Source organism: Neolamprologus brichardi, chromosome 7 (genome assembly GCF_056152115.1).
Source record: "Neolamprologus brichardi isolate AB-2024 chromosome 7, ASM5615211v1, whole genome shotgun sequence".
Classification (NCBI taxonomy): domain Eukaryota; kingdom Metazoa; phylum Chordata; class Actinopteri; order Cichliformes; family Cichlidae; genus Neolamprologus; species Neolamprologus brichardi.
This window is the reverse complement of record NC_142110.1, coordinates 39,531,763-39,549,886: the sequence shown is the minus strand read 5'-3', so window position 1 is coordinate 39,549,886 and position 18,124 is coordinate 39,531,763. Positions and strand designations below refer to the sequence as shown.

Genomic DNA, 18,124 nt, shown 5'->3' with positions numbered 1-18,124 from the left:
TAGCCCAGAAGAAGCGTATAGTATAGCTTTTATTTTGGAAAGAGCCATTTCTCTGTAATAAACTCTCTTTTCCAAAGATGAGTGATTTCTCGATCAAATTTTTTCTTCATTATTTTTTTGTTTCAGCAACATTAAATTTAAAAACTGTACTTTTGAGTTAAAATATATATTTATGATTTTAATAAATGACAAATTAAAAAGCATGAACAGTTTTTTGTATCGAAAAAATATCAAACCGTGACACCAAAGTATCGAACCGAACCAAATTTTGTGTATCGTTGCACCCCTACTATCTATCTATCTATCTGTCTGTCTGTCTGTCTATCTGAGAGCTCTGAAATTAGAAAAATAAGAATGAAAAACTACACACTGCAGTAATTTTTTTTGTAAACAGAAAGACAGCATCAGGTGGTGCTATGCTTTTTCATTTAAGTTTATTTTCCCTGCAGTGCAGAGGTTTGATCAACTAATTGTTGCTTAAAACAATTTGTTGACTTTTGTCACCCTTTGGAGAAAATTCCAATTAGCAACATAAACCCTGCTGCCCCAGAATTGATTCACATGTCATGTGGCTGCTTTTTTTTTTTTAAAGGAACAGAAAATATATATTTATATATATTTTAATATACATATTTTCCTTATTTTTGAGCAGGAGAGATCATTCACAAACGTTATCTATGTCCCCTTGGAGGAAAAAAAAACTATAATAAAATAAAAACTCTGCTTTTCTATCATAGCTTCAAGATAGGACAAATTATCAAACGTAAGTCATATTATAAGTACATTAAATGGCAGATAGAGCAGGGGTTGTATTTCTGAAGAAAGGATTCTTTTAAAGTACAAGTGTACCTCCTGGATATGATGCCTTGCTTTAGAGTTTCAAGGTTTTACTTTATACGAATATCCAATTATCTGGAGATGTTCAACTTTCTCCTTGTCATTGTCAAATTCTCCTTCTGGATCTCCTGCCATCATTTACAATTTATTATGGTTGCATGTATCTTTTTAAATTGCTTGGATTTAAAGAGACTAGTACTCTTGCAGGCTTTATATTCTAGCTGCAAGAGAAGGGTGGTGTGACTGACTGTCTTGTACACTCTTTCTTCTATATTAGGCAGTCTTTCCTGTTTATCTGAGCAGCTTATTCCTCCAGATGGTGAGTTGTGTTACTGTGAGTTAGTATATAATGCCAGCAGGGAAGGTAAGGTATGATTTCATAGACATTTAACATGCTCTGTGGTGCCAGACACGCTGGTTTCAGCATCCGACCTTTAGCTAGGTCCCAGCTGGATAATGCGCCACTGTCTCAGCATCATATATTCTTTAACTGCCCGTAGATCCATAAATCTCAATGCACTACATACCCTGCAGGAATCACTGAATAAAGATGGGTAGCTATAACCATTTAAAGTTAAATCATTTGTTTTGGGTTTATGTTGTCAAGTGAATGGGCCTCATTTTCCCACATGGTGGATATTTCCCAAGAAGAACAAACTATTTACAGACAGCAGGGAACCGTCATCTTTTGTTAGGTTTCCTTATGATGATGTTGATAGCTTTGCTCTTTTCCCTTGGTATAAAACAAAGGACTTATATGTTACTCGGGGGCTGCTGTTTTTTCTTTTAATTTGATTCAATTTTGTTGTATTGGACAGCAGACACATTTGCAATAAGGTATTTCTGACAGCTTGCTGACAGGAGGAATTTGGACACTTTATTTTTGAGAGACCAAAAACAATATAGCATCTATACTTCAGTCAGCGTTTGGTTTATTAAGTCTGAATTCAAATTAATGGGCATGGAGAAGCACGCCTTACTGACTGAAGCTGCTGCTGTGACGGGATCACAAAGTTCTAAGAGGACCATTTCAGTTACAAGATGCCTTATTGTAGCTTTCGGCCAGCCACAGTAGTTTGAATTTGGACATTTTTGGACCAAAGTAACAAAAATACTAATACTAATACTAATACTAATAATAATGTATGTGTATTTCTTTAACAGAAGGATGCCTTCTATCTCCACTTACACACAAACCTAGCCTGCCTAGTGTATTTCCCTCCTGGCTTTCCAATTTAAATGCAAATGTTCCCAAATCGGACTCCACAAAGGCGCAGAGGCAAAATCATTTGACGCAGATGAATTATATATTTTAATTAAGCAGCCAAAAGAATCACGCCTATTCAGCCCTTTCCCTCCAATAAGAAATGAATAAATAAATATGGAATAAGAATGGAAAACGGAGGGTATAAATGGGTGAGTCAGGGTAGGTAGGAATGGAGAAATGAAGGCATGAGAGTTTGTACCGAGTTTGCGTGATTGCAGCTCTAACCGCCCATGGGTTGTCATTATGGGAACGATCTGAAGCTGTCAGATTTCAAAACTGTATTGTTTTCTGATAGACGGGCTAAATACCCCCACAGTTTCGAGCATAGACACACATATTGGAGCATTTGAACCCACATAGTCTTAAATGCATGCAAACACCCAGGCACACAAACGTCATTTGGATTTTGATGAGCAAACCAGCACTTAGAAAATGAAGAGCAGAGATGGGGATTGTGATGATGTGACAGGGGATGCAATTTTAATTTCACCCCCTGTCATTCTTCTCAATATCTGTTCAGATGAAATACATATGAGCTGCCAATCACTCATATATACTAACAGAAACTCCAGTGCAGGAGCACAAACACACAATCTCTCAATCATATCTTTGCATGCAAACTTTCAGTCACTATTTTAATCTTTGGCTGGCGCACACAAACACACACACACACACACACACACACACACACACACACACACACACACACACACACACACGTACATAACCAAAAAAAAAATCAATGCAAAGTCAATACTGTTAAGTAAAAAATTGCAGTGCAATGCAGCATTCAACAGGTGACTCAACAGAAGGTTGTCAAAATCTTAAAACCAAACATGCAGCCATCACAGATTAAATGAAAATAACTATACAGACTTTCTTCCATTTTTACTGTACCATTTAAACAGTCTCAGCTCAGCTGTGTAAAGACAAGAAAATCCCCCAAAATACGTAGTTGGAGCAATTAAAACTGGTACGATGATGGCTAAATAGCAAACTGAGAGCATTGTTTACATTTTTGCCACAGGGGTTGGTATACTCTTTGAGAGTTGTCTCATTAACATTTTTTCACAATATAATATATTTCTATATAAAAGAACATCATTAAAAATGGCAACAAAGTAAAGGAAAAAAAATGCATTTTGAATTCCATGTATTTAAAGACATAAGTGGATTGATTTCCATAAGTGGAAATCTGATTTTTTCTTCAGGAAAAATGACATTTTGTCCTTTTTATTGTGATTTGTGTGAATAAAGGACAGCATTTTATATTATTCTCCTTAATTTCTCAGTAGTGCAGTCCCAAATACAGTTTTCTACTGTTTCTACTGTCTTCACTAGTTATTGTGTTATTATGGATATTTGTTACCAACGGATATGCTTGGGCTGTCTGGGCAATGGGAGTTGGGGGTGATGCGGGGCGTGGCAGCAGAATTTATAACTGCATCATTGGTTTTATCTCTCACACTGTGCATAGCCGCTGTCTGGGTAACAAACCACAAGAACAACAACACCTGTGCAAACATCTCATTCGCAGCGCTAACTTGCAGCTCTCTGCCAATCACAGAAAAGTGTAGAAAAGAGTAAGATTGCTGCTTGCATAGCTATGCTACACAGCTATAGATTTGTCATTCACTCTTTTTTTTTGTTCTAAAACATTATGAACAACAAGTACTTCTAGCCCCATGTCACTAAATTAGCAACTGTCAGCTGAGCTGAAGTGTGATGATTACTTCTTTGGGACTGATGTCAGGCACCCAAGCTAACATGGTATACATTTTCACACAGAGAGGGAAAAATAGCTACCTACTAAATTGAATGGTTGTCTGAATACTCAGTTATTTGTGTCCCAGCTTTAGTTTGGTCATTCATAAAAGAAAATAAAAAAAACATCCCCTAGAGTTTTCAGTGTCTGATTGTTTTAGTGTGATTGTAAAAGCTTTTCCATGTTCTTGAGCATAACTCTGCAGTAGTTGCAGATGTATTTTCCCATTTGTGAGATGCTTAAACATGTAGCAGTGGTGTTCATGTTCAACCCTAACAAAGAGAGACAAGACAAGTGAAGGGTATGATATAAGGAGGGAGAGGAAGAGATGCCTACTGAAAAGAGTGATTTAGGAGAGGGAAAAAAAGGGATTGAAGTAAAGAAGCAGAAAAGAGAATCAAGTAAAGGGAAGAAAGAAGAGCTGAAGCCAAACAAAGAGGAAGATGTAATGGGATATGACACAGGTTTTTAACAGCTGGAGTCTCGCATCAAATGAACAAGGAAATTCACTTTCCTTTCTCTGCCTCTATTTGGAGTGCTCACTGTGTTCTTCTCATGCAGACACACACACCTTACTCACCACAGGTCTCAGCAGCAAGCGGACCCTTAGACAACCTCTGTCTGTATGAGAGCCAAGTATTTCTCCTCACATAACAGAGGAAAGGAGACAGAGAAACAGCCCAGGCACCGGAGAGTAGATGGAGAGTGAAGAGAGAGGCCACTTTTTAATGGGAGGATCTAGGTTCAAGCCCCATTGTTGGCAAGGCTCCACCAAGCTCAACTTTTCTTGTACAAGATTGTGCATTCATAGAAGCTGTTGCGGGGTAGCTCTGTTGTAGCTGACCCTGGCCTCTGACCTTGCAACTTTCTGCAGATGAGGGGGCACTAGCATCTCATCAGCGGACAAATGATCATATACTGGAAACTTCGCAAATAAGTTGGTAAAAACAAATGTAGACATTATAAAGGGGAGTCACTCATAGTACTTGTAGAATGACACCATGCATACTGTAACCCCTGAGTTGACCTAGCAGAAAGAAAAACCATACTTGGTTCTGGCAACATGACTTATTGCCTGAGATCTACTCGATTGATCAAACCACTGTGGTTTGCAAAAAAGACCTTGCACAACTACCCCTAAAATCCTACATTGTTCTTTTTAGAGGAGCCCGCTACCTTAGCCAGCTGCTGTAAAATAACCATAACTCCCCTTTTATAACCACAATTTGTCATTTTTACAATGTTTTTGCAAGAATGAACGAAACCTATTTATTTTAAGAGAGCACTGAGACTGTTCTTTTGGGAAAAGAAAATGCATGAAACTTAAAGACCAAAGCATTGAAAGTATGAGAAAGCAAAAGATGTGTGCAACTTAAAACCTCTTTCATCTCACCTCACTTTCAACTGGTAAAACTAAAGTACATAAGACGAAGGGGTGCCCGTGAATTATTGTTGTTTTAGACGAGAGCTGTGCGTTTGTTTATGGTGTGCTATACCTTTAAGAGCTGCTGGCCATAGCCCATCCCAGAGAGGATGGACCCATTAGACTGATGAACACAACGAGAGACAGAAGGAGAGAGATGCACATGAAGAAAAAGAGAGTAAGGTTACACAGTGAAAATGATATCAGCAGATGAGAGGAGTAAAGAAAGGAAATAAAGGAGTGGGAAAGAAACAGGAGGACACGAGAAAAAAAAAGCCCAAAACCACTTCAGCAACAGCAATACTGAAGGGAGATAGACACTGAGAGAGACAGAGAGAAGAGAGGAAGCAGCTATCTCTCCATCTCTTACATCTCTTACATTGTAGGCGTCTATGGGTCTGTCAGTCAATCAGGACGACAGGCGGACACACTCACTAGCCGGCTCCTTGGCTCTTGCACGCACTGATAACTTTGCTGTGTATGTGTCTACAGATGGCAAACCTTGTGACATCGTTGTGCTGTGTAGTTCTGGCTGCAGTGGTGGTAGCCTATCCTCGCAATGGTGAGTATGCATTTCCTTTTCTTGATTTGCTCCTCCATTTCTGTTCTAAGGCCTGCTCTGCCTCTCCTTTATGCTCAGAAAGTTTGACAGTTTTTCTTCTTCTCCCTGTTAACTTTACTGTCTTCTACACCCTCGGCTCCCTGCATTGTTTCTATTTCTATGCTCATGAAGTCGTTTTAAAGATTGCAGTATGTTTACGGATTTGAGCTGTGTGTCATTTGGCCACTCGGTCTGAGGTCAAAGGTGCAACAGTCTAAGACAAATGAACCTTTGAGAGAAAGCTTATCAAATCATCTTGTTACCCCATGCTATGTGGTGCTATGTGGTGCTAAGGCTTACTCAGAAACAAATGTTGGTTCAACAAAGTAGGTAGCCAGCTCAACTGATGATCATGAGCACTCGTGCACTGAAGTTGTGAGGGAGAAAGGGAAATTGGAAAGTAGATAATGCAGTGACTGCTCTTTTGAGACTTCACCCAAGATTCAGGACTGTAAATTAGACCATGTGTTTAAATGGGTGGGTGGGTGCGTGCGCATGTTTGTGTGTGTGTGTGTGTTTAAAGGAAGTAAAAGAGTCACTTCAATTCTAGAGAAGAGTGGCATTGCCTTATTAGCCAATGAGATTGGACTGTTTAACTCAGATGACCCAGAGGAAGAGTCTAAGGAAGTCAATGACGCACATCACTCTGTCACGAGGGTCTCTTATACACACACACACACACACACACACACACACACACACACAAGCAGAGCAGACATTGCAGATTTATATATAAATCTGCGAAGTAGAAAAATGGAAGCTTCTCAGGGTAAAATGAAGGAAGAAAAAAGTAAGAGGAAGACATCAAAACTACGGAAAGCAAACACAAAGAGACCTATGGAGAAAAATAACAGTGAATGCTTGTTTTCTTGCTTATCTTCTTCACTTAATATGTTTTACGGGTGTTTTTCAGTGGAAAATGTGGCTGTATTTTAGAAATCATGCTTTTCCACTTAAATTTCTGGCATTGTTCAATAAAGTTGAACAAAAGTAAGACAAAGGCAGCAAGAAAAGTAATTACAGAATATGTGAAAACAAACGGCATACAGGAATAGCACACATGAAAAGAGGAAGAAATTAGTAACAAATAGTTCTGCCTGTGAGAGAAAAAAACTTCTGTACACTTGTGGGTGTATGTTAGCACTCTAGTGCCTGTGGATTTTCTGTTTTTTGTGCTCCATAGCTCGGCAATCTTATACTGTGTAACACACAAATGCCTATATGGTCTGTGTAAACGAATCACAACACATATCTGTAACCAAGTAACAAAAGCGGTAGGATGATGAGTATCAAAATTTGCACTCCACTTTCTAGCTCAATACATGTCATACACACATACACACACACACACACACAGAGAAACACATCTGGTTGTATTGCAAAGTGCCTTGTTGCTCTGACAAATTGCCAGAAGGTTTGACTGACAGGATTCCCTGGGGTATGCCTTTCTTGGCAGTGAGAGTGAAGCACATACATGCACTGTGACACACACACACACACACACACACACACACACACACACACACACACACATATACGTAGTCAGTATTAAGGGATGGAGAGGGAATGAACTTGCTTGGTCTGACTCAGTTTGTACAAAAAGCACATGCAGAGGAAGGCTCAAACTGTGTTTGTGTGTACTTGTGTGTAAGTATGTTTGTGTGACATGGAGTGTATAGGAAATCCATTTGAGACTTCCTAATTAATGACAGCAGTGCATGCTGAACAAAGACAATAAGAAACAGTGGTAGAAAGCATCTACAGACTGAGTCAATCAAATAGTTACAAGCTTCACATTTACAGAAGTCGCTCTTGTCTGGAAGACAGGATAGAGGATGGCGCACGATGAGACTAAGAGACAGATGAGGAGGCATGAAACAAACAAGAACTCTCTTGAGAAGTAAAGAGAGAAAATGGCCTTAAATGGAAGACTGCTGTAAGAGTACTATATCTAACCCACAAAAAGAAAACACTTTGGGATTAATCAGCTCTCTCTAATATTAATTAGGGAAGCTGTTATTATCCTTTTGTGCCAAGTATGTGTTGGCTGTATATTACGATTTTATTCAAATATTCATTAAAAGATATTAAAAAAAGAGCAGAACATTGTGATCATTGTGATTATGAATTCAGCAATAATCAGCATAAGTGGTTACGATGGGACTAAAGAATATCTTGAGATATTTTAGAGCAGCTGGTGTTCTCAATCACGAACAAAGTGCACAAGGGAGAAATAAAAGAAATGCGTAAAATCTGTTTTGCCTCCTATTTATACTGGAACAAAGTGTATTCTTTTAACGAAATGTGCTATAAATCTATTTCCTGCTATTTATTTAATAATCAAAAGAGAATGGCTGGTCATAGGGTGCGTTATTTTTTTTTAGCAACAACTCCTCACCTCAAGTAATTACAGCTGCTCTGATATGGAGGACAGCACATAAATTGGCCATTTAGCTATTTATTGAAAAAAGAAAACAACACTTGAGAGGAACCTCAGACAATAGAAATGGTATTCTTCTAATAAAACATCTATTGAATGGTAAATGGCCAGGTTCTTACGTGGCACTTTTCTACTTTATTTGAACACTCAAAACATTTTATACAACATGCCTCATTCACCCATTTATACAAGCACTTTTTTCTACACTTAAGTGTGTAAAAATGGACAAGGAGATAGATAGAGGGGGGACAGGAATGATAACGGATGGAGCCAAAAATATGTTAGGGGAAAAAGCATTAGAGAATACATTTCTACAAAGAGAAAATAGAGATATAAAATTATCATTATTGTATTTCCAGATTATTATATTTCAGTAGTGATACAGTCACTCACATTATATAAAAAAATGACTCCGCCTATATGATTGATCACGTATGAGTTCAAAAACCTCTTTCTAGCTCTGTTTTTTATCTTTCGTTGTGTTCTCTCATTCCCTCTTCATCCTGTTCTCTGCGTCTTTCTCTCTGTCTTGTTTTATTCCTGAGATATACCAGAGAGTCCCTAGTCAAAGCAATACCATTACATTAATGGGGTGCCTCAAACAGTAAATACTGAGAACAAGCACAATGAGAATACAAATTAACTGCACAAGAACACTCAATGGAGAGCGGAAGGAGTAGAACAAAACAAGTGAAGAAAATTAAACATGGAGTGAGGAAAATGAGGCGTAATTGAGATCATTTTGAGATTGCATACATTTCAGCTGAATTTTCCTCTTATTTTTTTTTATGACAGAAATAGTGCAGCTACATCTGCTCCTCCACCTTATCTCTGTGTATGCGACTACTGTAGGAGAGAGAGAGTGAGAGTAAATGTGGTGACATCATGCTGTTGACTGAGAGGGCAAGTTATTTATGGGAGTCCATATCCTGATTGAGAGACGAACATTTCCACTCATAATCATCCCCTCCATCTCTCCCCCTCCCTCAATGTCTCTCTGTTGCCCCTCCATCCTCCTCTCTCCCCAACTCAATACTTCATCCTCTTTCTCTAATTCAGTCTTCACATCATCCACACTTACCAGCCTCATGGTTTATTTTATTTTGTTTTTTTTAATTTTGCCATCCTTCTCCTCCGTTCAGTCCCTCTAATACTTTACATTATTCCATCCCTTTGCTCTAGATACTTTGTTTCTTTCACATCATTGCTTTCTCCACTAACTCCGTAATCCATCCGACAAGTGATCAGCAGCAGATTTATCACCCGTGACATCATTTGCTGGTACACCACTGTCACTAAATGTTTCTGTGCGCTTCATCTCTGGCCTTTACTGAGTCTCTGTACCTTACCCTCCACCTGACTGCTATGGATTGAAAAGAGAGAGAGGAAGATAGAGAGACTCATGAAACAGAAAGTGGTACAACAGGGTGAAAGTAGGAGAGAGAGAAAAAGAGAGCAGGAAAGTAAGAGGTTAACTCCTGCACTAATTCCATGGTATTACAGCTGTCAAAGCTGTATCTATTTCTTAAGCTTTCGACACGCGCTGCCATGGCTTTCCAACATGCCTGGGCGTATACTTTGCTAAACTGCAGCCATATTTATCCATACTCTTTTGAATACATCATGATAAATGCTGAAATTAAATCAATCCTGGCATTTTTTCACCATTTATCATGCAAGGCTGCCAAGTCTAATTTAATTCATGTGCAGATGCTCATCTAGACATACGTAATTAGCTTTAATAGCTGCAGCACTCCAAAAGCAAGATGTCAGACTGAAATACAGTATACATATACCTGGGTGCTTTTTAATGCTTGTATCTCCTACTAATCCAGTACAGTCTGTCTATATCACTGTGTGTTTTCATAAATTAAGATTCAAACGGGTGATTAAAATGACTTTTTTTTTTTTTACTAAAGTTTTTTTTATTTTTTTAACTCACTTGTAGTGCAAATGATGCAGTTTTTAGTTGGGAATGTAGGATCTTGTGCAGGATGACTTCTTATTAAAATCTGACATGCAAACTAACTTTATTATAACTGATCATGTATATTTGCATAAAGCTCGACAAATGTACTGTAAGACAAGTTGATTGAAATCACACAAACCAAAAAAAAGTCACAGGTTTTTAAGCCAAAGAAATGAGAGAGGTTTAAAACTAGTTCCATTCTAGTGAAAAGCTGTCATGGCAGCAGCAATGTTTTTGTTGGTAATTCTAAAAGTCTTGAGCACACGTTTAGAATTACCAGAGACAACTTATTTGGAGCAATTATTCGTGGAATCTCGCTGCTTTCTAATGTGTTATCAGAGAAAATAGACAGCTGCTGTAAATTATAGGTGATGCTGGTGTAGTGTGTCTGCTTTCCTGGCTGTCTTGTATGTTTAAGCCATGTATGTGCAGAAGAAACCTCAAGTGCACTCATTATTGTGAGTAGCACTCAAAGTAATCAGTGTTCCTTATTTGGCACATTGCTTGTATTAAATTCAAGATGGAGCTCAACCAATTGATTGCCTGACTGGATTGGCAGATGGATTACAGTCTGACTGACTGGCAGACAGGAAAAGTGAAGTAGCCTAATTTGATCATGATTTTGAAACACAAAAACAAATGTTGCCAAAAGAATACATTGAAAACTAAAAGTAACATAAAAAAAGAAGAAAAGAAACTGGTCAATAGCCAAAACAGTCCTGAGATAAATGTAGTGAAATGTTTTTGTTTCACTGAAAATATTTGGGTTAATACAACCTAAAGTAATGAAGTTGTTGATATGCTCTGTTATTCCCAACATGCTACTAGGTCATGTTTGAGACCAAAAGTTCTTAAATGAAACCACAAATGACTAAAATACATTTTAGCAATAATGGATCAAATGGACTCTGTACTGATTTTCAGATGGCTACTCCTTTCTTAAGTATTTATCCATTTTTGATTAAATTGGTTTTGTATGAATTGGAACATCAAATATGTCATGGAAAATTTCAAATGATATGATATTATCTCTCTCTGACCTTGGATTAGACCTTTCAAGTAGCAGGGAATCCTGAACATATATTAAATTATCCCTTTCATTTATTATCTTCTGCTTGTTCGATTAAGGATCACAGGCCCGTGAAGCCTATAGCATCTAACATAGGACAAGAGGCGGGGTACACTCTGGACAGGTCGCCAACCTGTTGCAGGACCAACACAGAGGGACAGTACAGCCAATTTAGAATCACAGCAATTGCCTTAATAAAGTTTGAGATTTTTTTTTTATTATTATTTTAGTTGAGGTAGGATCTGTGTAGATTCACATCCAACTCCTGAAGAAAACAGGGCATTTCTTTCTCTAACAAATGACTTTGTTCTCGTAAAGTTATTCAATGATTTATATGTGTTGAAATAAGGAAATATAGATATCTTGTCAGGCTAAAACTTGAAATAAATACTGGAAGACAACTACAATATAAAGAGAAACAAAATTATCAGTTCTCATTTAAATCTTTGTCATATCATAAGTTCACTTCAGCCGGAAAATACAAAATGTGAGATAGGAAAAACAAATATCTGTAGAATCCATTAATGTTCACTACTAAATATTCTATAATTTGTCCACTATAGATTTTGGATTCCCGACTGCCTGATATAATCTGTCTGGTAATGGCCCATTTCCAACCAATCACTGTTTTATGCCAAGATATGGAATCTCAGAATCTCGCTATCTGAGTTGAAGTGTTTGTTTGTGTGCTATCGGACTTAGTGTGTGTCTATGTGTATTGTCCCATCTAACTCTTGACTCTTAACTCATTAATCTTTTAGCAGGCATTCCCAGTAAGCCTTTGATCAAAGCTTGACTGGGAATCCCAGTAAAGTCATCAGTCTCTGATGGCTGCTTCCCAAAACTCTGAAGCAGTTAAATAACATGCACATTAAAATTTTATCTTTCAGTTTTCCACCCAAAATGTATAAATGAATTTGAAAACTAGATCTGTAAGCTTTAATGGAGCACAGCAGGGAAGTTCCTGAAAACTGACACTGACTGGCAGCAGTGCAGTTGAAGGTCCTAATGGTTCAAATAGTCATAAAATAAATATTGTATCGATGGTTTTCCATAAAACTTTGAGGTTTAGTCTATAATGCATTTTCATAATAATAAACCCATTTTAGAAAATATGTGGCTAACCACCATTTTTTTGCCATATTTTTTGTTAATTCTCATAAACTTGGAGTAACATATTAAAAAATTGTTAAAATATTAAACTATAAGTCTTAACAGATGTTGCTATATTACCCAGAAACCTCTTAAATTACAGTTGATAGAATGTAGAAGTAGAACCCCTAAATCTCAGTTGAGTTCTTCTGGTATGGCCCTTTAGAAGTGAAAATGAACACTATATGTGAGAGCCGCACCAGAACTCAAATGAGCAACAAGTTTTCTTCACTGCATCTTCTCACGACCTTGCTTTATGTCTTTTTTTCTTTTACCTCTCCACCTCTCTTAGAATTACTTTCATTAACAGCATTCAACATACAAAGACAACTTCCCTGATCTCTGACATTCAACTCCTGAAAGTGGAAGTTGCAGAGGTACTTTTTTCAGCCTTTTTCTCTCTCTTCATCTCTGCTTGTATATCTCTGTTTCAAACACAGTCTCAAGATGAAAGTGGAGGAGAAAGTGCAGGTGAAGCTGCCCTTGAGCAGCATTATATTGCACTAGCCAGCATATACACTCATGCCAGGCTTTGCCCAATTCTTTAAAGGAATAATATGAATATGCTGATGTGTGCGTTGGCTAATGTGAGTCATTAGCGGAAGTGCAGTCTAATGAGGCTTACAGCAGGTCACAGTTAACCAGTGTTTAATGACAAATAAATAGTGAATGGATTGATGTGATTGCTTTAGGGTCAGACAGCATTCAGCATTTTAGACTTATAACAGTATATTCCTGCTATTGAGCATCTATGGTATGCACACACAAAGCTTTAGATATGCTAGTGTGTGAGTGTGTCCGTGTATGTGTGTGTTTCTACTTACTAGGAGACTAACTGCTGGTAATCCTATCCGAAAGTTTTCAGTTATTGCTTCACTGACCTGAAACCAAAATGTGAGTGAGAATGTGTGTGTATGTATATATGTGTGTGTGTGTGTTAACACACATTAGTCGTCTGGTGTGCAGGTGCTTCTCTGTATGTCCGTATTAATGTATATAACTGATTCAAAATACACTAAAGTGTGTTTGAATAAGTGCATGCTCTGCAGTGCTTGTGATTATGTGTGCCGGCAGTATAGACTGCAGTGTATGTGACCCTGTCTTGGCTGTGCTCACTATAAAGACTTGTATAATTTACTGCTGTGCAGTAAATTACCACCTGTGTCTGTGTGCAATCAAAAGATTAGGTCAGGAAAAGAAAGCAGAAGTAAAATTAGAAGTTGACTCAGGATTGAGTCTTTGGGAGGTTAGGAATTTTAAGTTTCAATTTATTGACTTTACTTAAGAGGATGTAGTGGTTCTGACATACTGTGATGTGCACTTCTTCTAGAGTGTGCCATTTAATGTGCCATACAAACAGAAACCTAAGCACTTTTGCTTTCCATACTGTATATCATGCCGTAAAAGGCCTCATGAATATACATAGTTGTACATTTTATTTATTTTTATTTATACTTAATTTATGGCGTTCTTTTTCTTCCATAGTACAGTTCATCTTGTAATGCAATAGCTCATTTCTTATTAAATGTAGAATGCTGCGTATCATCTAGAGTGTTTATTTTACAAATAGAAAAAATGCAGCTTTTTTCTTTTCTATGCACTCTGCTTTATGACTCCAGTTCAATGTATTGTAAAAAGAAAAAGAAAGACAGATAAAGGCATAAAAACATTAAGGTGGACAATAGCTAGTTTTTCTTTTGCTGACAAAGTAAGAATAAAAGGTTCTACAATTGTGGCATTTGAAAGAGGAGACTAGCAGAATTGATTAAAAATAAAAGAGCTAGCTGTAATTTCAAAGAAATCAACTTAACAAATCAATTTATTTTAGTCATTAAAAGAAGCATTTCATTCGTAGATGAACAGAATGTCCCCTACATTGAATCGAGTGACCATTTGCAAGATAGATTTTCTGTTTCCAAAGCCACTTTGTTGATTCTAACCCATTAAATCTCAAGTTGTGTTTTGCTGTGCCATTAAAATTACTGAGCCCCCACTAGTTCCCCCAGTTCCTCCTGATAGACTGTTCAATAAGTTAATGTTGCCAGGAACCTAATGTAATTCCTGCTAGTATGAGCTGAGTTTTGGCTAATGTTGCTTTGCAATAAAACTTTGTTCCAAGACATTGGAACTGAATCACAAGAGCCTTAAAAGGGGTCTTGGGCCCTCAATGGTGCAACAGTTCTAAATATACACATTTAATTTGATCTATTGCGGACAGAAAGACCTTCAGTGTGATGCATTGGGGGGAGAAAGTGGCAGAGTGACAGAGGGAAAAGATTACCATTTATAACACTGAACTTCAGTTTAATTTAATTCTGCTCAACTTTATTGCCATTGCTCTGAACTTAAACTGTTCTCCTTTGCTCAAATACACAAAGAAACAAGAAAACAAAAAACAAAATTCTGAGTGCAGTGACGCAACTGAACGAGCAATGAAAACTGAGCAATCAGTCAAGGCAGAAACTACAAAAGAAGGCAAAACAATAGAAAAAAAAGAAAGAAAATCAGCCAAACTGCATTTAATGTTTATATAAACAACCAAATTTTGTCAAAAAAACTGAAAAAAAACCCAGTAAATTAATTTTATAAGAAAACTGCTAACACACTGCTTCAAAACTAATTAACTGTGCAAATTAATTGATTAATGATATTAATTAATATTAATGGAAGAACATTTTCTTAAACCCCTTTAAAACTGTTTTTAAAAATTGTATCTGGAGTGAATTCTATCTGTGATTGCTTTCCTCGTTTTCCACGAGGAAAAGATTTTATTTTATTGTTGCAACGAATGAAAAAAGGCTTGTCATGTCCTGTCACTTTGAGCTTGTGTCTGTCACTTTGTATTTCCTTAGAAAACTTTTTTTAAAGGGAAAGTCAAGGTGTATACCAGAGCTGTAAGCCAATACCTGTGTATCAAAAAAAGAAAGAAAGAAAACAGCAATGACTGAAGTTTACAAAAGCTAAAAAAAACAAAAAAAAAGACACCACAATATTTCTGAAAGAATTGGTTGTCCTTGTAGCGGAAAGGGAAGTGAAGCTCAGAGTAAGTGTGTGCATATTTGTGTGGATGTGCATTCTCAAGAGACTGTGTGTGTGTGTTTGCATGTGCATGCATGTGTGTTTATATTTATTGCCCATGACATTGTGCAAGGACAGTCCTATCTCTCTTGGCGGTAGTATGATTTCCTGTGGTGGAATGGATTCATACGGAAAAGCATTCGCTCTCCAAACCCTGAAACTGTATTGTCTGGGGACAATAGGCTCCCTCCATTCCTTTCAAATTCAAATTCCCAAAGCTTTCTTGTCCATCATACTGACAAAACACCGTCGACAGCTCAGAGATACCGAAAGTCCAGAGAGGCTTAAAGGCTTGTGGCGGAGAAATTGTGTCGTCACACCTAAGATAACGTTTTCATCCACAGGAAACCATACTAACTACATAACATTTTGCTTGTGAGAATTAATTAGTGTTTGGGCTTTTTTCACTGGGTACAAACCACTTGGGAACCTTTGAGTCACAGCATGAGGGGTATTTGCATTGCAGAGTAGCCTTGCGTAAGATTGCAAATTTGTAGACTGTGGAGGTCATTTCAAGCAGGACATATTTTAGTCGCCGTCTTTGTTTTGTGACAACAAAAAATGTGCTAATACGGTATGTGTTGAAACAAAATATTAAATAACAAAGATCCTCATGAGGAACAAACTGCTCTGCATGGAGGGAAAAGTGAAATTGAATCTGCAGAGTGGTTTACGGCTTCATATTACATTTCAGTAGACTTGAACAATGTAAGTGTGTTGCAAAACAGTTTATTCTATTATTAATAAATAACAGGCCACCTCTGTACAATAGCCATACACCCTTGAGCAAAACACAGAACCACAGCCTGCTCTGTCACTGTCAGAGATGCAACTATGCTGCTGCTCTGGGACATGGTATAATCTACTAAGGCTAACAGGTCATTATGGAGTGTAATGTCCTGTCATAGCCTAAGTGACCAGTCATTGGATTTCATTTAGACACCAGTAATAGGATAATATCATCTCTGGATAAAGTGCCATGAATTTTTCACCAGAGCTGTGTGGGTGATGCTGATTAAGAGCAGGGTGTGTCTGTTTAAAAATACTTAAATTCAGATGTCATGAATCTGATCTGTGATACAAATAAATAATACATAAAAAGGAAAACAACTGGGGGCACAGAAACACAACGCAGCTATCTTCCTTCTATCCCCTCGAATCCATTTCTCAATTCTTGTGCATAATAAGGCATTACATAACCTGAGACATGACGCTATAATATCTGCCCACTGGCAAACACATTAATGGGGACTCATAAAGGTGGCAGCGTTAAAGCAGTGCAACAGTTCTCCAAATCCATGGTTGAGTTCAACACTCGATTCAATTTTTGGGCCACAGTCCTGTTCAAATCTTTTCTTTTCTTTTTTTGTTTTGTTTCTTCATCTCTCTTCTTAAAAACATATCAACAGCTCTAAGTGGCATAATAACAAGACATATGTGACAGAGCATTATAATGTTAAAGAGCTACATAGATTTATCTGGCTTCTCTAATTTAGAAGTAAACATAAGCTATTCATGGATATCTCTGTGTAAGTAAGTATCAAAGTATCAAAAACGGTCAAATTCCAAGAGTTGGCAAAATATTCACTGCTGCTCATATTTCAAAATTATTGTTAATTTAAGCAGTAATGAGATCATGAAGGCATACTTCCAAAACGTAGGCACCTTCGAACATACCTGTGTTCCTAAAAAAAAATGCAGTTTTTAAAGTAAGTGGTAAGGTAGTGGCACTCAGGCAGTGTAAAAGAATATAACCATTCACTTAGCTTAGAATAGTCTGTGCCTGCTATACTTCCTCCGCAGCATCACATGGGTAACCATACTGTATTGACCAGAGCTATCTACACACACAGAAGTCCCCCTGCTCAAACACAAACACACACACACACACACACACACACACATAGTTTAGGTAATCTAGTAACGGCAGTATTGAGCTTTTGGTTGAACTTGTGCTCTCTAACCTTTTCCCAGATATTGTACATTGGCACCCACACACACACACACACTATAGAAACAGTTCCTTTTTAATGGAAGCTACAATCAGTCTACATCCCAGGACATCCATGTGAGAATGTCTATTGGTTTTGGATTTCTTTTTGCAGCATGTCAGCATTCCTGAATCCAAAACCCAGTATTTTTCATCAAAAACAAAACAAAAAATAACCTATTTTAAATCAGATATTCAGTGCAGCACTGCTGCCATTTGTAAACCATTCCTTAGAGGCTTTGTTCTGACTACTTTGATTTAAGCGTTTTTATTTTGCACTGGATCTAATTCTCTATGTCAAAATGGCAACACTTCAACTTAAATTTAAGTTTGGAAAAAGTTGCAGGGAGCCAAAATCAGGTGAAGCAAGTGAAGACTGCGTTGCTTTGGCTGTTCGTTTACACCAAATGTTCTCCCTCAAATGCCTCAGAATGTTACAAAAGAGTTATTACATTAACAGAGTGACCCAAGGGGATGAATTCACAATGCACAAACTGGTGAAAGCTGAAAAAAACTATGTGACCTGAAGCATT

At 37.5% G+C, this 18,124-nt stretch overlaps 1 protein-coding gene across 2 annotated transcripts in view; it reads left to right on the top strand.

Annotated features, from left to right (window-relative positions):
* The window catches only part of cntfr (ciliary neurotrophic factor receptor), a 213,631-nt gene that overhangs the window by 77,412 nt on the left and 118,095 nt on the right, over positions 1 to 18,124 (top strand). Inside the window, exon 3 of one of the 2 annotated variants that reach the window (XM_006795592.3) lies at positions 5,785 to 5,854. In XM_006795592.3, coding sequence (XP_006795655.2) covers positions 5,785 to 5,854 — 70 coding nt within the window. Of the gene's footprint in view, positions 1 to 5,362; positions 5,855 to 18,124 lie in introns of those variants that run through there. The other variant, XM_006795591.3, reaches the window with a different exon arrangement.